The sequence below is a fragment of the Harpia harpyja genome, chromosome 15 (genome assembly GCF_026419915.1).
Source record: "Harpia harpyja isolate bHarHar1 chromosome 15, bHarHar1 primary haplotype, whole genome shotgun sequence".
Classification (NCBI taxonomy): Eukaryota; Metazoa; Chordata; class Aves; order Accipitriformes; family Accipitridae; genus Harpia; species Harpia harpyja.
This window is the reverse complement of record NC_068954.1, coordinates 1254671-1276613: the sequence shown is the minus strand read 5'-3', so window position 1 is coordinate 1276613 and position 21943 is coordinate 1254671. Positions and strand designations below refer to the sequence as shown.

At 50.7% G+C, this 21943-nt stretch overlaps 1 protein-coding gene across 27 annotated transcripts in view; it reads left to right on the top strand.

The window, feature by feature from the left end:
• Positions 1–21943, top strand: part of OTOF (otoferlin) — a 108691-nt gene that overhangs the window by 60660 nt on the left and 26088 nt on the right. For 26 of the 27 annotated variants that reach the window (XM_052809657.1, XM_052809655.1, XM_052809653.1 and 23 more), the window contains 16 exons: positions 4791–4864; positions 7416–7542; positions 7742–7796; positions 9557–9688; positions 10138–10200; positions 11069–11153; positions 12294–12453; positions 13678–13864; positions 14204–14390; positions 14985–15208; positions 16262–16370; positions 16860–17043; positions 19354–19474; positions 20117–20217; positions 20676–20766; positions 21617–21733. In XM_052809657.1, the coding sequence (XP_052665617.1) occupies positions 4791–4864; positions 7416–7542; positions 7742–7796; positions 9557–9688; positions 10138–10200; positions 11069–11153; positions 12294–12453; positions 13678–13864; positions 14204–14390; positions 14985–15208; positions 16262–16370; positions 16860–17043; positions 19354–19474; positions 20117–20217; positions 20676–20766; positions 21617–21733 (2017 nt within the window). Of the gene's footprint in view, positions 1–1233; positions 1493–4790; positions 4865–7415; positions 7543–7741; positions 7797–9556; positions 9689–10137; positions 10201–11068; positions 11154–12293; positions 12454–13677; positions 13865–14203; positions 14391–14984; positions 15209–16261; positions 16371–16859; positions 17044–19353; positions 19475–20116; positions 20218–20675; positions 20767–21616; positions 21734–21943 lie in introns of those variants that run through there. The other variant, XM_052809677.1, reaches the window with a different exon arrangement.

The following is a 21943-nucleotide window of genomic DNA, read 5'->3' as shown; positions in this document are numbered from 1 at the left end:
GCTAATCTCCTGCTGTCCAGGGGACGATCCCTGCAGTCACCGCAGGGCAATTCCCAATCAGTGAGGTCCCTTCTGGCTCGTGTTTATTGCACTGCAGCTGAAGGACCAGTTTAGGGCAGTATCTTACTGATGGACTCTTCTGATTAATGGTGTAAAGCAAGGAGGCAGAGATGAGGTGGGGAAAGGAGAGAAATGCCTTCAAGCAGTCAGCAGGGAGAGGGCAGACTCAAGAAAAGATGGGAAGAGATCGCCCTGCACCAGGCAGCCTGGCCTTTGCTGGCTCCCCTCCCCAGTTTGGCTGTGTGGGGAAGGGGGAGAGGCAGACTGGGTCTGAGGGTCAGGGTCTTCCCTGGGCTCAAGGGCGGTGTGTGCAGGATGACCCTGTGGGGCTGGCAGTGGGGTCTGTCCCCAGTACAGGCAGGAGAACTGGAAGTCTCCTTAGCACAGGGGTGATGGAGGCAGCACCTGCCTGACGGGCATAATTCCTGCAAAGAACTGAGCCTTGGAAACCGTGTTCCCTGCTCCCAGCTCCCCAGTAAAAGGCAATGATTAAAATGTCCTTTTTAGCCATGAATAATTAACCAGTAACCTGCAACCGTATCTTTAACTAGAAGCTGGCCAGGAGAAAGCCTGCTTCCACCTCTCTGACCTTGTCTCAAAATCTGTCTGTTCCTCCGTGCTCCCCTCCTGGAGACCCACACGGGCAAAACCCTAAAGGACAAAGCCAAGTGCTTCTGGGAGCAGCAAACCAAACAGAGGATGTGTGCTTTGCCATCAACTGAAGAGAATTCATCTGCTCAATCCTGTATTAGACACAAGAAAATCCAAAGGGACAATGCTGTGGGAGGCTGGGTGGAGACTCTGGTGTCTAATACAGGTTCAAGCTTGTCTGGAGGCTTGTCCCTGCTTGGGAACAGAGTCAAGGTGTTTGGTCCTCCACCCCCAAGCTTGCAGGAACCCAGTCTTGACCCTGCTGCCAAATTGGGTTGCAACAGGCCAGCAGCTTGCACTGCTTTGGAGAGGAGCAGGCAGGTGGGCAGCAGCATCCTCTCCAGCATCTCAGTTCTTTAGGAAACCAGGCTAAACCCAGGCTTTGGCAAAGGGCGGGGGGGCTCTTGGTGCCACCACGCAGACTGTGTCGGCATCTCAGGTTCGCGGGTCCTCATGTAATATTCATGTGGGGACGGTGTCAGCTCTCTGCCAGTGCCGGCTTCCCATCCGTACCCTCGGATGCCTGGCAGGACCAGTGGAGGGGTTGGCACGACCCCTGTTTAATGCTGCAAAGACCCTGCTGTGCCCAGAGAGGAGGCTTGGCCGGGGTCCCCATCCCCGCTCCGTCCCAACCGGCACGTGGGGCACGGCTCTGCCCTTGGCACTGGGATGGCCGCTCCACCCTAGATGTGCCGCTGGGCACTATCCTGTCTCGGCTGAGCTCTTCCAGCATCTCCTTCCTCCTGGGGGAAGCCAAGTCCTGGACAGCCAGCGGGTGAAGGTAGTACTCCCACGGGATGGGAAGGAGGGGGGTGTATGGGACGTGTCAGTGCTCACTTGGCTTGGAAAAGGTGACAGATGGGGCTTGGGAAGGGGCTGGGGAACAAGGGTGAGCCGCTGGGCATCTGCCTCCAAAGCATCTGGGATGGCTCCTTCCTCATCCTTCACCTGCTTCTTCCCTTCTCCTCAGCACGTATCAAGTATGCTGCCAAAATCCACTTTCTTTTTTTCTTTTATTTTCTTTTTTCTTCCTTTTTTTTCTTTTTTTTTTTTTCTTTTCTCAGTGATGTTCAAACTCTGTTGTTTCCTAGATATTTGCCTCCCTGGGACTCCAGTCCACTGCAATAATACCGGTAAGGGCAGTGGTGAAGGAAGGAGGCAGTACCAGATGTTGTGGGCTGTGAAGAGCAACAGGGAGTTGTGGCCAGGATGCAGGCGTGGGGACAGCACCTGAAGTTTTATGCCAGCGAGGGACCTTGTGCCCTCTGGACTTGGCTCTCTGAACCAGCTAGAGCTGAGGCTCGTTTTGTGGATGTGCCAGAGGCCATTTCCCATTTCTGGGGCCTCTTCTGCAGTAAAACTACCTTTGGGGACACACGAGAGGCTCCTGCAGCCGATGTCCCCAGCACATTTACTGAGGCTCACCTGGCAGCGAGGGGTCATCGCTCCGGGAGGGGATGGGGTTGACACCGGCTCCCACGTGCATCCCTCTGGAAGGAGCTGGGTTGGGCTGGTGCTGCTGGGACGGGTCTCAGTGCACGCTGCTTGGCCCAGGGGCTTAATCCCAGTCTTGTTCCACATGGCCCAAAACCAGCTTGATCGTTTTACTGATAGGGGCATCGGATGCTGTGCTAACCAGGACCCAATGCATCCTCAGTGCCCACGCAAGAACTTTGTTATTTTGGGTCCTGGTAGAGGACCAGCACTGCCAGTGTCTTCCCTGCAGAGTCCTACTGGTTCCATCACCAGCTGCTCTTCTGCTTTGTTTTATTTCCCAAGAGACCTCAGAAATTCCCAGGACAGATACAGTGATTTTATCACTAACCATCAGTGAGAAAATTGCCTGCATGCCAGCTCTGGGGCTGGTGGGATTTTTTTCCACCCTCCATTTTTAAGAAATTAATCGGAAAGAAGCGAATGTAACGTAACTGACCCTGGAGGTATGTTGTCTTATGGAGGGGCTGTGTGTCTGCTGGATTTCCCACAGCTGCTGGAAGGAAACTCAGTGATGGAGAGTGGTCTTGGAGCAGAGCTTCACAGCCTGAGCTCTTATCACAGCATTTGTTCGTAAAAAAAATGAGTTTGCAAATAGCTTGAAAGTGTTACTTCCCCCGTAGCACCTCAAGGCAGGTGTTCCCTGGCAGGATTACAGATACAGAAAGCTAGCCCTCATCTTTCCTCCTATCTGTTGAGAAACTGCCCTTTCACTGAGGATCCTGTGAATTAATCACAGCTATCAGAGACTGCCTTGAGGCCCAAGCATTGCTTTAGTCCCAATTAAACCTCAGCTATAAATAGTTCCTGTATCTTATGCTGGCCTTCTGCCCCGATTGAATTCCCCCTTACTTGGTGAATACATTATCCTCCTATTCTCCTTAATTTTCTTCTCATTTGCTCCGGTTCTGTCAGCAGCCTGCAAACTTCCAGTTGTTATTTAATGCAACAAATGCATCAGGCTGGCTGCAATGCCAGGACTTCTTTGTTTTGCAAAAAAAAAAAAAAGGTGCAGCTTCATCCTTTGGCCCCAGCCAGATGTGATCAAAGCTGAGACTGGGGCATCCCACAGTTTCCGTGCTGTTGCCTGGCTCGTGGGCAGCGCATCCCAATCCTGCTGTATCCAGGGCTGGTGCTGAGGCCTGGCTCCCCTGCCCTGGCAGCCAGCTTGGAGGTGAGGTCAAGGCTGGAGGTGAGGTCCCCCCTTGCTTCCAAGCTGGCCCAAGAACACATCCATCCAAGCTGCAAGGCTTCTGCAAAGAGCAACACTTTCAGGGAATGGGAATTTTACAAGCAAAAAAACTCCCCTTCAGCTTTACCACCTTCTGCTTTTGGGACAGTCACAGGCCATTGCCTTCAAATCTCTCTCCAACTCTTTGCTCTTTAATATCAGAACAGGGTTATCGCATGGTCTGACTTGTACTTCTTGCTGGTTTCAGTTTTACAGGTACTATGGAGGTTCTTTCCTACTGAGGTTTTCAGCTGAATCTTCAGGCTAAAAATCCACATCACGTCCAGACTCTGTAACTTTCACTGGGGTAACTCGGAACATCCCACTTCTTTGCAACAGCAGCACAGATTTACCTCCAAATACAGGGAACAGTCTCCTGAAAATATCTGCAAGGCTTTTATGGTCTTTAACAATACCTGCCCATTTGCTAGATCTGCATTTGAGAGCAATCCAGGTTGCAGTGCAGAAATCCTATCGTTTACTGAATGCTGTATTTGTGTATATTTGCTGTACGTGTATGTAACAAATGCCAAGTAATGTAGGAGTCCAGACTGTCAATGCACTTGTGGTTGCATGGGCTGATTTCTGAGCTGGAGTAACGGTCCTAGCCCCACTGAAGCATTCGGAGCTAGAAGTTCTACTTCTTAAAGTTGTCTTGAAATGATGGCTATTTTTAGAGAGCAACTGACAAGCCATTTGCAAACCATTATTTTGTCAGACAATCCAGCCCAAACTGTCCTCAGTGAATTTGACCCCAGCCTAGATTCAGACAGGGAGCTAAGACTGACCTGGTACTGGTGTTTACCATGCTGGAAGGGGAAAAATCATGTTGCTGCAATGGGCTGCTGAAAAACTTTAGGATCTGCATAGGTTTGCTGCTGATCTAGCCAAAGAGGTTATTGATTTTTCACAGCAAGGTGCTGGGGGAAGTGGTTGGCTGTTTTCATTTTTAATAAATGGTTTTAGGTAACTGGGGAGCAATTGCACAAACGGGTTGGGAGAGATGAGAAGTCTGTGCGCAGCTGGGGCCAGCAGCAGAGACAGGAGGCACGGGTCTCAGGGAAGTTTGTTGGCTGCTAACACTGTGCTCCAGCTTTGTGGTTTATTCCAAGTCAGGGCATTCCCTGAGGCAAAAAAAAGGAGACCCAAGACTCAACGGCAGTGCATTTAGCTGCAGTCTTGACTCTGCCCTGTGGCATGTTTGCAGCAGCCCCTGCTTAGTCTTTCAGCTGATATTTCCTCTCTTGCTTTCGAGCTGTGAAAGACTCCTCCTGTTCCCACTCCCAAGTCCCAGAAACAGCATGAAAAATACAGTAATTGATGGGGTTTTTTATTTCTCCATCTCTTCTTCCAGAGCCGGGAAAGGAGTTTTTTCAGCCATGAAGCTTGGCAAGACGCGCCCTCCAAAGGATGACCATCGGAAACAAGGTACGTTGCTCCTGGGAAGAGGTTGTTCCCTGCTCCAGTGCCACTTTTTGGCTATCCTCCACATCCCAGGAAAGCACCTGAGAGACCCCATGGAATTACAGAATCACAGGATGGTTTGGGTGGGAAGACACCTTTCAAGGTCATCCCCCTGCCATGAGCAGGGACGCCTTCCACTAGTCCAGGTTGCTCGGAGCCCCGTCCAACCTGACCTCAAATGGTTCCAGGGATGGGGCATTGACCACCTCTCTGGGCAACCTGGGCCAGTGTCTCACCACCCTCAGCGTAAACAATTTCTTCCTTACATCTAGTCTGAATCTGCCCCCTTTCAGTTTAAAACCATTACCCCTTGTCTTATCGCTACAGGCCCTACTAAAACGTCTGTCCCCAAAGTGGCTCACGTCGGGCACAGCCAGTCAGTAACTCAGGGATTAGAGAGGGAGCACTGGGTGCTTGGGAGGAGAGCTGGAGAGAGGGTGTCCACAGGGAAATGGGAAGTAGGAACTGATGGAGAGAGTCTCCGGCTGAAGGCTTGGCCAGGTATCACCCACCTTGTGACATCCCACCTGTGACAACCCCTGGGAATCACCCAGGCAGTTTCTGGATTATATTGAGGGGACGATCTGCAAACATGATAACGCAAAGCAGGATTTAGCCCTTGCCAGGTGTGCGATGCAGCAGCAGCACCACGAGAGGAAGGGCTCAGCTGCTGCAGGGCTGCCGGTCCCCCCGGGCTCGGCACCGCAGCGGCGTTGAAATCGGACGCCTTTCTGGAAACGCACAAGAGGGTCAGCGATCGGAAATTTGTTGTTGTTTCCATTCAGAGCAAAGGACTGAGTTTCAACAGCAAAGAAATGAGGGAACGCATGTTTGTGAGCAAGGACAAAGCATTGCTTTAGATAACGTCTCTGGGCAAATCTCCGCTGTTTTTCAGCCAGGTTTGAGGGTAGGAAAAAGGGAATTTGGCTTGGGACACCAGTGTAGGTGGAAGCATTTGCAGCCTGTGGGAAGGCACGGCATTGAAACCTGGGTGGCCTCCCTCTCTCCCCAGTGCCTGAGTGTTCATCTCGTGCTTAAAGCTTCACGCAAGACCATGGGGAAAACACCTGGGATGCAAAGGCAGGAACAGGGTGCACAGTCAGGTAGTAGAGTGCCGTCACAGAGGGGGATTTACCCGTGGTCAGGGAATGGCTGCAACGCAGCTGCTGCATTGCATGGTGTGGTCAGTGCTGCGCAGCTGTGGAGCTCCTTCTTCCACCTTCCCCAGGCTTTCACACACCTCACCAGGGCTCTGCTCTCTTTACACCACCCTCCTCTCTCAGCCTCCGTGCCGGCTCAGTTGTGATTCCTACCCTTGGTCTGGCCAGCTGGTGATGGGACGGGGTGGATGTGTCGCACCCTCTGCCTGTTGGCCAAGCCAGCAGCCCTCTTGTGCCGTGGTCTGCTTTCCTCCCATAGACTGCTGGTCCTGCTCAGGTCGAACAGACCCACTGAATCACCGAAAACCAAGCTGGGAGGATGCGAGTCTGTCTGCCCACCTGCACGTGGCAGCATCGAACCCGCTTAAGTCCTTCGCGGCTGGCGTGGCTCTGACTCGACCTCAAAAACTCCCAGCTGAGTTGAGGACCCCCTTTCCCCACCCAGCCTGCAGCAGTGCGTCTCTCTCCACCCTGATGGAGACCTTTTCCTAACACCCAGCCTAGATCTCCCTCGCTTCATCTGAAGCCCATCTTATCTCACAAAACCAATCCAGACTATGGTGAAAAACCTGATTTCTGCTCTCCTGGAGCATGCCAATCTCCTGGAGCAAGCTACAAGCTTGCCTAGGTTAGTAAGGAGACAGGGAACCTGTTTCCCAGGAGCAGTGTCTGTGCTGTATGAGTGGATTCATACAGCCATGCCACCAAAGCAAACCAGTGACCCAACAACTATACTGATGTTTCTGTCCCAACAGAAAAAAATCATTGCTGCTTTGTGGTCATTTATCAACCAGAGCAAAGGCAGGAGGAGCAGGCATGACATGCACACAGATTGTGCACAGGAAAGGAGTATCTCAGCAGCTTCTTCCAATAGAAACGCAGACCAGTGGACTACACAGCTGTGTCTCAGTGCCAGTAGAATCTGGGGTCTTGACTCTCCCTGCAGAAATTTTTCTTCTTGGGAAATGACCCTTTTCTCCTGTTTTTTTCAGACCTCTCTACCCCAAAGCTAGACATTTGGTTGTCTTTGCAACTGCTCTTTTGGTAGTTAGAGCGGCAACACGTGCTCAAATGCTCTTTCACCCCTTGAGGTCTGGTGTGTTTGTCATTTTTGGATTTCTGCCTGCACAAAGCCATGTATGGGCATGCTGCCCAGGCAGAATAATGTGTCACAGGAGGCAATACCTCTTTTTTAATCCCTTTTTAGACCAGGTTGATTGTGACCTGACCTGGTGACCATTGTTCTTTGTATTATCAGGTGAGGTTGATAGGACATATTGGTTACCTTTCTCTTCGCCTTTAATTATTCACCGAGTGGAAACAATAAGAGACATTCTTTTGTCTCCTTTATGCAGATGAACCCGCTGTTTTGGAGGCAGAAGACCTGGACCGAAAAGCCATGAGACAGGGAGGCAGACTGGAGCCGGACACCATCTCCTTGGCCTCCGTCACAGCTGTCACCACCAATGTCTCGAACAAGAGGTGAGGTCCAGATGTGAGCTTGTGCAAACCAGGAGGTGAGGGCACGCTGGCAGACACCCCACAACCGTGTGTTCTCAGGGGTTTTTATTCCTCAGACTCAAAGAGGGCAGGAGCTTTGAGGGGTGACCCTGCAAATGCTGTGTCACAGCTTGCAAGTCCATCTGTGGTTTGACTGAGAGTTTCTTCTGCCCCTCCCAAGGTCCAAGCCTGACATCAAAATGGAGCCGAGTGCTGGGAGGCCAATGGATTACCAGGTAGGTGACAATGTTGTGCCCCCAACCTCAGCTCACGGGGATCACAACTCCAGGGATGAGGGGAGCGTTTTGCAGGGCACAAGTTCATGCTGGGTTTCAATGCACTGCACTCACAAAGCATGACTTGCCAAGAGCTGGCATTTAAATGTTCGAGCAATAAGCTCGAGATTAAGTAATTAATTGGTTTTGCTCTCCATCGTGTGAAGCCCAGAAAGCCCAAATTAATCTGTGATTGAAACAAGCTAGCTCCAATACATTTCTCTTACTCCCTGTCATGGTTTAACCCCAGCCAGCAACTAAGCACCAGGCAGCCACTCACTCACTCCCCCCCACCCAGTGGGATGGGGGAGAGAATCGGGAAAAAAAGTAAAACTCACGGGTTGAGGTAAGAACAGTTTAATAGAACAGAAAGGTAGAAACTAATAATGATAATAATAACAATAATAAAATGGCAATAATAATAAAAGGTTTGCAATATACAGAAGAAGTGATGCACAATGCAATCACTTACCACTCACCAACCGATGCCCAGTTAGTTCCCGAGCAGCAATCTGCCCCCCAGGCCAACCCCCCCAGTTTATATACTGGGCATGAGTTCACACAGTATGGAATACCCCTTTGGCCAGTTTGGGTCAGCTGTCCTGGCTGTGTCCCCTCCCAACTCCTTGTGCCCCTCCAGCCTTCTTGCTGGCTGGGCATGAGAAGCTGAAAAATCCTTGCCTTAGTCTAAACACTACTTAGCAACAACTGAAAACATCAGTGTGTTATCCACATTACTCTCATACTGAATCCAAGAAATAACACCATACCGGCTACTAGAAGGAAAATTAACTCTATCCCAGCTGAAACCAGGACACTCCCCAAGAGCTTTCAGTATGCTGTTTAGGATTCAAGATTGGTGAGCCCTGGCTGGCAGTAGGTTGCTCACTGGATTTTCTCGGATAGGCTGGTACATGGCTGCTGTTGTCCTGTTCAGTGATGCTCCATTCCTGCCACTTTATCTAGAATTAGAACTACACATTTAGTTTCCCAAGGCTCAGATGATCCATGCTGCTCCCTTTTCTTTTACTAGTTGGTGCCAGCGTGATTCATAAATTGGCTTGTCTTCTCATTTTTGCCAAGTCCCGCTGATTCAGCAGCGATTTAGTTTTATGTCCTCACCTCTCAGCACAGCAATATATATTGGAACAATGCAAATAATGATTGTTGTTAGAGATTTATTACATAACATTTGCAGCATCCACTGCAGACCAAATTGTGAGGCTTACAGGGAATGAATGTGCTTGGTTCAGGAGGGGGGGGACATAAAGAACATGAAGAGGAGGGGGAAGGTGCAAAACAAATTACAACCAAGAGGCAGAAGGAACACAAAGTCCAGTTATTTGGCCACTGCAAACACGAGGATCACAAGGTTGGTGTTCATGGGGAATGGCTAATTTCTGGAGTATAACAGGATTTGCCGTGCTAGGCTGGTTTATGAACAAGGTACATGCCTTGCTGACCTCTGTATGTCTGCTTTCCTTTGACAACCGGCTTTTGTGGAATATCTGAGAATTAAGAGGAAAGGACTTGATCATCCAGGCTCCATCCCTGGGAAACCTCAAGACACTGCCTCAGTCTGTGGCAGCAGAGGGGATGGGAGGCAGGGATGGATGAGAGGCATCTCTCAAAAACAGGAGATGGGGAGATGGGGATTAAGGCAGCGGGCAGCATCTGATGCTGCTCTCAGGAGGTGAAGGTGCACAAATCCCTCTCCCCAGGTCAGCATCACCATCATCGAGGCCCGGCAGCTTGTTGGGCTTAACATGGACCCCGTGGTCTGCGTGGAGGTTGGAGACGAAAAGAAATACACATCCATGAAGGAATCGACCAATTGCCCTTACTACAATGAGGTGGGTCTGTCTGCCAGTGATGCTCACAGCTACCTGCTCCTCGGGGTCTATGTTGCCGTTAGTCAATTAAATGTAATTTCTTGTCACTTGGGGTTTTTCTTTTTTCCTTCTGTCACCTCTTGTTGGAATAAGATGAAATCTCAAACCACACAGAAGGAGAAATGAAGCCTTTGCCCTCTGATATTTTGCAAAAATGGTAAAAAGTGCTCTCACTTGATCTGTGCTGAATTATTCTTTTTTCTAAGAAGTTAGTGCTTCCTACTAATTCCCCAGACTGCAGAGGTTAGAAGCATTGGGGCTTACACAGGTGCATCCCTGCTGTGACATGTACTGCAGGATGCTCCTCCAGGCAGTCAGCTGCTCCAGCTGGAGCATGCACCGTAATACTCTCAATCCAAAAGGAGCCCACCCCAGCTCTCCTACCTTCACGACTGCTCTTTCCTTTTCAGTACTTCGTCTTTGATTTCCACGTCCCCCCAGATGTCATGTTCGACAAGATCATCAAGTTGTCTGTAAGTGAGCATGGTTGCGTTGTCCTTTGCGTGGGGCTTTGGAAGAAACCAGCCCATTTTGTATATGCACTGGGGATAGATTTAAGGTCCTTGATGTGAGACCCCCCCCCCCAACAGGAGCTGAGATGTTTGGTCCTACAAGCCTAACCTCTTTTGCAGACCCCCAGTCCCTCTGTCTGTTGCTGACCTTCATTGCTGTGTCCACACAGCTCCACTCCTGTATTCACTATCTCTCTCTCTGGCTGATCTCTGGTATTTCAGAGCCAGGTAGAACTAAAGCTGTCTTGGGATGTGTTTAGGCTTGGGGAGAAGCAAGACCTTCCCAAGCCTGCCAGAGGATTTCCTGGGGCACGAGGCTGGCAGAGGTATTGTGGAAATTCAGGACTGCAGATGCTGAGAGCAAAGCAGACACTGCAGCCCTCCCCACAGCCATGGGGGAGGGTGACGAACAAGATTTGGAGATTCACTGACCAAAGCACGCTAATTAGGAGTATCCATATCTATCCCATGCACAGACCAGCTGTACAATTTCTCACACAAAGGGAATTAGACCACAGATTTGGAGCATCCTAAAGACCCTTCCTTCAGGTAAACGTCCCAGTGGTTGTTCCCATAGTGGCTGGAAAACTGCATCTTGTTTCAAAGATTAATTTCTTTGCATTTTTTTGTATTCAATCCAAGTATACACTTGCTTGCAATACCGCTAAGCGAGAGCTGCCAACCGCACCGTGCCTCTTAGTGTCCTTATACAGACCAAGGAAAACACATAGCTCCTTTTCTGTCTGACACTGAACGCCTCTGAAAAGAGCCTTATGGTTCCCAGGACATGGAAAAACAGTCTGACCTGTTTTCCCCCTTCAATTTCCAGGTGATCCACTCAAAAAACCTCTTGCGCAGTGGGACGTTGGTAGGCTCCTTCAAGATGGACGTTGGAACTGTTTATACCCAACCTGGTATGTAAACATTGTTTGCAACTAGTCCTATGTGCCTACCTGCACCGCTGAATAAATGTCCTTGCAAGGTAGCCGGGCAGGTGCTAGTTTCCTTGGGTGATGCTTATCTAACTTAATGTTAGTATCCTAGACATAAGCAAGTCACCTGGGCTACCCTCTGTGGTCAGGAAAGAACACTCTACCTCCAGAGAAGGTTGTATATCCCATCCTGAAATAAGGTGTTACAGCCAGAGGCCGAGATGCCTTCTGGGTGCGCTGGTCTCTATCCACCGACCTGCTGAAGAAGGAAGCCCAAGGCAACTTGCTTAGGCAAGATATCAGCCTTCCAGATAGATGAAGGTCATGGGCTGGATCTTGCCCTCTGTGGCTGGCATTTAAACCAAGAAGGGAAGATATCTGCTGTGCAATGGAAAAGAGAGAGACGTTGATTAGAACTGCTGTTGTGTTGCTCACTGATGATAAACACAACAGCCATGGCCATTTGAGGGCCCGGTGCTTGCAGCATGCCAGAGCTGAACACACAACACCCCTTCAGAAAAGATACCTCCAAAATCACTGCGTTTTGTTTTTTTTTATTTTCCTTGCTCCTATGTCACACCTATTGCAGCATTCTGCCTCTATAAATAAGCCTGAGAGCTAAGATGTAAATGAAGCCTCCAGAGTCTGCACTTGAGGGGTGGTCAGCAGATGATAAGGGGGACCTTAAGGGAGCATCTAGTCTGATTCCCTGCTCCACAGAAGGGTGAAGTCTTTCTAACACCATCCAAAAGGCACCTGAGACCTTGAAGACTTAGGATTGTAGAATCATTTAAGTTGCTAAAGATCCTTAAGGTCATCGAGTCCAACCGTTAGCCTAACACTACCACGTCCACCACTAAACCATGTCCTTAAGCGCCATATCTACACGTCCTTTAAATACCTCCAGGGATGGTGACTTCCAGTGATGGAGACTCCACTCCCCTTCAGACAGTTTATCCCATTGCTTCTCAGTCTTCAACATGAGACACATCTTCCTAATGAATTTTTCAGGGGTTTCCATCTGAATTCCTCACACCTGAAGATGTCTCTTACATTTCCAGTCCTTGCCGCAATTGCTCTGTCTCATTCTGATAAATGACTGTCTTATCCCCTGGCTTCCAGAGCACCAGTTCTACCACAAATGGGCCATCCTTTCTGACCCTGAGGATCTCACCGCTGGGCTGAAAGGTTACCTGAAGTGTGACATCGCTGTGGTAGGGAAAGGGGACAACATCAAGACACCCCACAAAGCCAACGAGACAGAAGAGGACGATATTGAAGGGTAAGGATCTGCAGAGCCAGCGTCACACAGACTTTCTTGGGAATGACTTTTCACGTCTCTTTACCTTGGATCGTACAATGAGGACAGCATCCCTATCACATCAGGCTGACAGCCCCTCTAGTACACGTACCTACCCTGTGCAATGAAACCAGAGGGACCAATAAGTTGCTTTTCAGAGAGACAACATATGGCAGATATTACTGGTGCAAATCCAGGTCATATCAAGTACAGACCAGTCCTTGCTGTCGGGTCAGACCATCTGCTAGTCGTTGACCTCTCTATACCAATGCTGGCCTGATGTCAACCAACCTCATGTCCCCACTGTTTACATAATGCTCCTATCGGCCCTTGGATGGGATGGGATGAGGTTTCATCACTCACTGCCAGGGTCTGGATCAGGTTCCCCAGGCTGCATGGGTGGGCAGGGCTCTCTGACTCCCCAGAGCATCTAAAAGGCCATGGAAGAAAAATCAGGAGAGCTTAAAACTTAGTTCCAGCCTCAAAACGTTTCAGGCTGATTAAATATCTCCACATGCAACCACAGGCTTTCAAGTCCACCTCTCAGCCTCTCATCACATAGTCAGAAACACAGACTAGTAGTAAAATACCAGTGCAGCTTTCTTGACTTGCTGGGGACTAGTTGGCTCAAGGCACCACCTGAACTATTTTGGGTCAGTGTTCCGTGCTGCAGTGGTGATATTATCCCACTTTTTCATGGACAACTCCAGCAATTCCTCTAGAAATTGTTTTGTTCACAGCATCCCCCATGGCTCTCATTTCTTCCCCCAGAAGAGGAAGGCCAAATATGCCAAGAAAACCAATCTGGTGGAGCTCCCCTTGTGACCTGATAAAGAAAAAAGGCTCTTCTAATATCCCATTCATCTGGCTTGCTTTAGATGTCTAAATGAGGCTGAGTTTATTCGTCCCCTAGATTCCACTGACAATAATAATTATATCCCTTTAGTGGAATGCACTTTGTCCCAGGGGCACCTTAAGGGAGTCCTCTAAGATTTTGCTTACAAAACCACCACTCCCCACCCCAAAACAGGACGATGGGCAGAAACAGAACAGCACTAAAATGTACGGCTGCAGAAATGGTCATCTTTCTACCTCCACAGAGCCAGTGCTCAGAAAGCGTGGCAGCTTTTCCCTCTTTGGTAAACCTCTCCTGACAAACCTGCTAGCCCCAGCAGCTGTTTCCAACCCTATCCGTTGATGTTGTAGGAACCTCCTCCTCCCAGACGGGGTCCCTCCGGAGAGGCAGTGGGCTCGTTTCTACATCAAGATCTATCGAGCGGAGGGACTGCCCCGTATGAACACCAGCATCATGGCCAATGTGAAGAAGGCTTTCATTGGGGAGAACAAGGACTTGGTAGACCCCTATGTGCAGGTGGTCTTTGCAGGGCAGAAGGTGAGCAAGCTGCGTGCGGCATCAGGGTAACCCTGAAAGGTAACGTGAGCAGGACCAGCCGTTGTGCAGGTGGCCAGAGATGATCTCAGTTGTCCTGGCATGTAGATGCTGAGGTGCATGGCTAAACCACCTTGTTTGCTATGTTTCCCCTCTCTTGTGCAGACTATGATGGGTTTGCAGGACTCTCCAGTTGAGGAAAGGAGCTTGTTACTTGGGACAGGAGAGTCAGAAGGCAGAATGCATATTTCAGCGGTCATTAGCAAGGGAGCAGTTCAGGTTGCGAGGGATGGCTTGGGAGCTCAAACTGTTACCAAGCGTCTATCTCCTCTCACTCGGCAGGGGAAGACATCCATACAAAAAAGCAGCTATGAGCCTCTCTGGAATGAGCAAATAGTCTTCACAGAAATGTTCCCCCCATTGTGCAAGCGGATAAAGATCCAGATCCGAGACTCAGACAAAGTCAATGATGTGGCCATCGGTACCCATTTCATTGATTTGCGGAAGATCTCTAACGAAGGAGACAAAGGTAAAGCTAAGGTGGGGGGCAGACTGAGCTACCTTCTTCATGATAAAGAGACTTCCCTTTGGCAGAGTCAGCAAAATAGCCTAGGATCCTTCCCCACCCCTGGAGATAGCTGTTTCTTGGTGCACAACTGGAGAGACTTTGATTCACTGCAGTGGTCTTCTGAGATCGCTGGATGTGCACTCTTTGAAAACCAAGTCTCATCACAAGCCTCCAGTCTACCACTTGAAAGAAAACACACCCAAGAACAAAAAATTCATTGCCATAAATGGACGAATATCTGACAGGTTTCCCTGTTCACACACACACGAACACACCAGCATATGTAGGCAGGACCAATGTGAAACCAAAGATGGCTCTAGAAAGGGGACTAATGGGGGGGTTCTTTTTTCTTGACTCTCACATTGGGTAACTCGCACGATTGCAACCATCCACTGGGCATTTCCATGCCCACACACATGCATATTCAAGCCTGCGTCATCGTACGCAGACCAGGAGCGAGGCCAATCCACAACTGAGTTTGTGTCCCGAGGCAAAGACGTGCCCTCCTCCTCCTCGCACATCCCCTTCCTCACGTGCGTGCCCGATCTGCTGCAGGCTTCCTGCCCACCTTTGGCCCCGCGTGGGTGAACATGTACGGCTCCACTCGGAACTACACCCTGATGGACGAGCACCAAGAGTTGAACGAGGGGCTGGGTGAAGGCGTCTCCTTCCGGGCCAGGCTTTTGATGAGCCTCGCCGTGGAGATCTTGGACACCAGCAACCCAGAGATCAACAGCTCCACCGAGGTGCAAGTCGAGCAGGCCACGTCGATTGCTGACGTAAGTCACCCTTAATCCTACAGCTGGCAGTGGTGAGTCATGGGTCTCAGGCCTCTTGGTTAATTACCTTTGGTCTCACGAACTGAGGATTCCATTTAGTGTTGTCCTAAATGTTCTGGATCCTGGGGGATCCAGAATGAATGCAAATCTTGCAAGGATTTTATACTTTATGATCGTTCAAATGCTCACCTCTTAGGAGTGCTGGACAGAAGGAATACCTGAGTGAGGGAGAATCCTAAACTTTTGAGATGTTTCTCCAGTTGGGAGTTAGACAAGGACAAAGAGCCATCTCCTAATGCCAGCTGTCTCGCTCCTATCCCGAAGATGGATTTCAGACAGAAGCCAAGAATCTAATCTATTTCCCAACCAATTCTGGCAGGGTGGAACTGGTCAGAGGAATTGAATGGCTGTTTCCTGACAAGAGAAGCCCCACAGCTTTAGTCCTGAGATGTAGAGCCCGCAAGGCTGCTGCCTGTGCTCTGCGTAAACAGACACATCCAGGCTTGTCCTACCTGGGGATGCCTACACATGCTAATCCATATGAGCCAACAGTATGAAGTAGAAATGGAGAAGTCTGACGGCAGCGCACCCTCTGTGTGAAAGCTCTCCTTCAGAAGTAAAGTGGCCTTAATTCACCTCCAGGGGAAATGAAGGCACCTGGAAATAAAGCCATTCCAGTTCTGAAAGAGCATCCAGGCAGATGGTTCGGTGTGGTTTGATTAATTCAATTTGTGAGTGAACTCAGGCTCGTACTCCTGAATGTCCCTTAGACAGTCCCTCACGTGCAAGGGATGACTGATCTCAACACATTTAAAAGTTAGGCTAAAATCTTTAATTAAACTCTCTCTGCAATGAGCCTAGAGATGGCTCAGGCTGGGGTAGTGAAAACCCTCATGGTCCCGTTGAAAGCCGGAGCAGTGACATCTCACCTTCAAAAAGCCCATGAGGGTGCTCAGAGGTGCCAGGTGACGCACCCCTCAGTCCAAGGGGACCTGCCCTCCTAGGTGTCCCTCTGACTGACCTCAGCACGGATCCCCGTGATCTCTCCTGCAGAACTGCACTGGGAAGATGGAGGAGTTCTTTCTCTTTGGAGCCTTCCTGGAAGCTACCATGATCGACAGGAAGATTGGTGACAAACCCATCAACTTCGAAGTCACAATAGGTTGGTTCTTTTTTGTGGAGGGTGGTTTTGAAGCATGCCTGGTGGGGAATGCAGTATCCAAGGCTGAAAGCCGGGTTTCTTCCCCATTTTCCATTCCGACACATGCTAGAGCATGCAGGGCCCTCAGTTTAGGGAGAAGGTGATGGCTACTCTACTGGCACAAGCCATACGGAGCCCCAAATGATGTATTGTGCGCGTGCTGTGCTGCGGCCAGTGGAGCTGCTCCCTCTCTCATCCTGGCTTTGTGTCTCCTGAGGCTGACCACCCAAGGGAGGGTGTGTATTCCTACTGGCTCGAGAGGGGACATGAGCAGGGGACAGACGCCCATCACTAATTTACGGTTCCTGGGCATGGTTTCGGAGAGTTAAACTCCACTGTCCCCCATGGTTCCTGCAGAGCAAACTTCTCCCCAGCCTGAATTGAAGCCAAGAGATTGAGCCTGACTGGAGTTACAACCCTGTGACTTTATTTCACATTTTTTTCCTTGAGGTAACTACGGGAACCAGATCGATGGCATGGCCAAACCCATCCTACGGAGGAAGAAAGAGGGAGGGGATGGTGATGAGGAGGAGTCTGAGCTGCTTCAGAACTCAAGTGAGGATGAAGGTGATGAGGATGGAGAGCTGGTCTCTGTTTCTTCAACTCAACCCGTGAAGCCCCTGGTCACAGACAGGTAAGCATGCCCACCTGGCCACTGAAGTGCCACGGGGCAGAGATGTGGCTTTCAGTTCAGACATGGTCTGTAGTTGTTCCCACAGGCGCTGGGTGTCCAAGCTCCCACCGCTGTCTGCAGAGGTGAAGTCAGTGCCCACACTGGGCTTGGATTCGTTTGGCCAAACAGACCTGGAAGCAGCAGTGGGGACCAGATCTCCACGCCTTGTAAAGGGAGTTTAGATACCACATGTAGATAACTTGGATACTACAGTCTGCCAGCTGAATCCTCACCCCATTCCCTACAGTTCTGAGCATTCCTGTGGATTCTCTGATGTCCAATACGGGCTGAATTCATCTCCCAGGCTTCTCTACAAAGGCTGTCCTTCATACACCTGGCCAGATGTGCACCCAAAACTTAAGGCTATCTGATACCTTTAGTGCTCTTCCTCTATGGCAAACAGGGATGAAGTGGATTCAAATAATCGTTGGTGGGCACTGAAAAAAACAGGTTAACTCCTGTACCTGTAAGTTTTGTACATTTAGGAAACTGGTCTATAAACAGGTCGTTCCTTAAGATCCCTGGCACAAGCTGGTAATGCACATCAGGGAGGAGAGGTCTGGGCTTTGCATCTGTGCTCTCTCTAGCTGCCCGACATATAAAAACATCATGAGCACCATGTGGAGAAAAGGAAAGGTCCATCTAGAGATACAGCATAGATTTCAGAAGTGAGGGTAATTTGTGCTGAGACAAAGTGCTTTTCTTCATCACTTGGGGTCTTAAAAGCTAGACAAAGTCACTGACACGCAGAGACGAGAGGATGCAAAAACTGCTGGAAAAAGGTCTTGAGAATGTGTTAGGCAGGAGATTGGGGTAAAAGACTCTAAGTCCTCTCAGCCTCCCTACTTTACAGCATCTCTCTTTTGGTCAGTCTGTCTGTCCCCATTGCTTACAGTCATTGACAGCCACACTCTGGTGTTTAACAGAACCAGGACTTGGAAAACTGGGTCCTACCTGGGTCTGTCGTTGTACAGCTGGTTGTCAGAGGACAAATCGCTTCTGGTTTCTCTGCCTCAGTTTCTCCAGCTATAAAATCATGGCAATTTTTTTGTCTGCTTTACAAATTGCTTTCTGATGTGCAGGTAGCCATCATCCTAAAATTCAGACAAGATCCAGACAGTGGCAAGTGTGATTCTGGTGCTTTCCACCCCAAGCAGCTGGACCAGAAAGCCCCAAACTGAACAGGATCAGCACATGTGGCTTGGGACGTCTGGGCTGGGCTTCAGCCACAGCCTGGATTTGAATACAAAGGACTAGTACTAAGGAAAGCTAATTGGATTTAACCTGATGAGATATGCTTAAAGTGGATTTTAATCGTGTTATACCAGTAGATAGATGTTAATAGAATTAACTGCCTGACTTAATTCAATTGGGAAATGAAACAAACCACACTGAATTGAGGGTATTTGCACTCCAGACAAAAATGTCTACCTGGGGTTCCCTCGCTAGTTCACCAGCTCCTTGTCAAGGCCCACGTCGCGTGGACATGAGCATCCCCAAAGGTTTTTGAGCCTGTCCCCTGGGATCTGACTTTCATGCTGTTTACCCTGCTGTCTCCAGCCCCTGGGTGCTGGGAGCCTCACGTTCAACCGTGGGGCTTTGCTGACATCCTCTGGCTGGAAACACGCCGGTGGCTTCGGAAGGATGAGCTGAAGCTGCTTTTTAACTAAGGGTACAGCAGGATCTGCAGTGGCTTTACACTGGGTGGATCCCAGCTCATGGCAGCCAAGAAGCATGAACCCATTCTTCATCTTCATCCTTCCTTTAACTGTACCCACGACTGTTACCGCTCCATCCCACCAGCATACGGAAAGCTGTCAGCTCTGCAAAGGGCAGAGCCCTCTGCCTGCTGGGAAGGCCAGGGGACTATAGGAGATGCTTACCAGCATTTAGAAAAGGGTGTTACGGTTTCGGTTTCTCTTGTGCCCCTGCTCATGCTGCTGCCACGCCGGAGATGTTTGCTCTCTGCTGGACTATGGCTGAGGTCGTGGGAGTGGGAGCTTCCCTAGTTTTTCTCTGGGCCACCAAGTCTGAGATGATAGTAAATTTGCAATCCCTGGGCACTGGGTCTGGCATTGGGAAGGGTGCTAGGAGAGCTGGAGCCTCTGTCCTTCAGGGTGTAATTCACCTCGGCCCCCTCTCTGCCATGCCTGACCTCCTATATATGCCGCTCCCCAGCACAGCATTGCCTTCCTAGGAGAGGTGTGGGATGGGCTGTTCCTGGCCAGGAGCGTTACTACCACGGAGCATCTCTTATGCCTCCTCTTGCAGGAACTACTTCCACCTGCCATACTTTGAGAAGAAGCCCTGCATCTATATCAAGAGCTGGTGGCAGGACCAGCGCCGCAGATTGTACAATGCCAACATCATGGACAAGATTGCGGACAAGCTGGTCAGTACGTGCTGGGGAGGGGGACAGCTTGGGGAGGGGGCTGGCATGAGGCACATCCAGGCTCCCTGCGCATCTCTGCAGCTTGTCACAAAGCAGGGACAAACAGTGCAAGCACCCACTAGCAAACTTGTGCCAGAAAGAGGGAAGTTTCCCAGTGCTAAATGCTCCATAATTTGAATGTCCAAATCCTAAGAACTCATTGACTTTTCTGTGGGTCAGACCCAGGTGTGCCCACCAAGGGCAGCAGGAGCAGGGAGGCTTTGTCCCCCTGGACCGCAGGGGTGAACCACTTGTGCGGCAGAGTCTCCTTAATAGTCTCAGCTAATTCCCAAGGAGCCTTTGTGACAGCTCCATGCCGGCAGGGTCACAGCAGGATCTGCAAAGGGAGAGCCTGGCAGGTCCAGCCAAGACGGTGTGGACCTTGGCCAACTAGTCCCATGGAGGGCGGTGGAGCCATTCCCCTCAGCCAGATGTGTGCCCGACCTGAGCCCTGAGGCCGGCAGGTCTGGAGAAGCAGCAGATGTTTCCCACTGGCAGCCCACACAGGGCTGCTCTGTGCAGGGTTGGACCTCAGGGGGGACCTTGTCCCAGGAAGGGGCTCTGCCCCACCACCCCCTCACCAGTCCCCCGTCGATGCTGCAGGAGGAAGGGCTCAACGACGTGCAGGAAATGATCAAGACGGAGAAGCCGCACCCGGAGCGCCGGCTCCGAGGGGTCCTGGAGGAGCTGAGCAGTGGGTGCTTGTGAGTAAAAGATGGGCAGAGGTGGCACGCTGCAGATCCCTGCTCTCTGTGGGTCTGTGGGCAAGGTCATGAGCATAAGCTCACCTTCCTTATTGTCTGGGTGATGGGCAAGCATTTAATTGCATTGACACAATGCCATGTCAGCTGCCTTCTGGCTTGGAGCAAGGGTGAGGTGGTGCTTACATCTGCACCCCAAAGACCCCAAACCAGTGGCAAAAGTCTCAGTCTTGTGGCCTCCACAGGCTGGTACCTGATCAGCACCTACTCCCCATGCATGACACTCAGCATTGGGTGCAAACAGGCTGCTTGGCCGCCATTGCGTTGCAGACTGGGGAGGAACGAAGGCATTTTCCTCCAGCGAGGTGCTGTCCTGCTGGCAGAGATCCAGCTGGCCACGGGTCCTTGGGGAGAGCCCACGGGCTCCTGTGGGATTCATGCTGCCGACCTTTTTCCACCAGGCGCTTCGTGATGTTGGCTGACAAAGACCAGCACCACTCTTCCCGCACGAGGCTGGACCGGGAGAGACTCAAGTCCTGCATGCGGGAGCTGGTAAGTGGGATTCAGCTGGGCAGGGAGGAGGATTCATGACAAAAGTGGGGAACTTTGGTCCTTAGGCGTGCTGATTTCCAGGCTCTGTGGATTGAGGGTTTGGGGTTTATTTCTTAATAGAGGAGCCCAAGAGCATTTGGGTCTTGCACAGATCCCAGGTGGCACTTGGGTCCATGCTGCTGCCTCACCTCCACCACACTCTGCTTTGCCTCGGAAAGAAATCCGGGAGTGCAGAGGAGGAGCTGCCTTGCTGCTGAGGAAACTGGGAAGAAATAATTTAAGGGAACCCTGCAGGGCACAGCTGCTCCAGAGATAGATACAGCCTAGATGTTTGGGACTGCTAGCCCAGCTCCTTGCAAAGGAGTTGAATGTGCAAAAGAGATGCACAAAGAGCAGGTGGCTTATCCAGCTGGCACAGCCACGGACACTGGCTTCAGTAGCCAGCTGCATACTAGAGCGCGATGAATTTAACATGTGAAAGCCTCCACGTCCCCTTTTCTGAATGGTCAGGTGCTGAATTACAGCAGGGTCAGCAGAAGGGGAGAGACTACCCTTAATACCAGGCTAGAAGCCATCCCAAAATGCACTAAGCACAGCTGACACCTCTCTGTCCTGCACACCTCCTGCTGAGACAGATGTCTCCGCACTGTCAGGGGCCCTCCCTGCATCCTGCCAAGGCTGCTGAAAGGGCATCAGAAGTACCATCACCAGGAGGCACATGGTGGGATTAAGGCATCTGCCTCCTCACCACCCTTTCCCAAACACCGGCGACCTGCCCGGTGCTGCTCCCTTCTCTCTGCTCCGTTCTGCTCTTGCTAACGTGGTGTCCTGGGCTCTCCTTCAACCACAGGAGAACATGGGGCAGCAAGCCACGACTCTGCGGTCGCAGGTGAAGAAGAACACCGTGAAAGACAAGCTGAAGCTGGTGCAAAACTTCCTGCAGAAACTCCGGTTCTTGGCAGACGAGGTGAGTCCCTCCGCATGTAGAGACGGTGTGAGCTGGGTCAGCATGTGGCGACAGCAGCATGGGATGGATGGAGACCTCTCTGCAAACCCTGTAGGCAGGAGAGGTCCCCAGTAGCACGGGTCTTGTGCAAGGAGCCGCTCCAAGTCTATGCACTGCCCCATGCCTCCCGGGCTTGCCCGTGCACTGCTGGGTTGGAACGAGTCGGTGCTA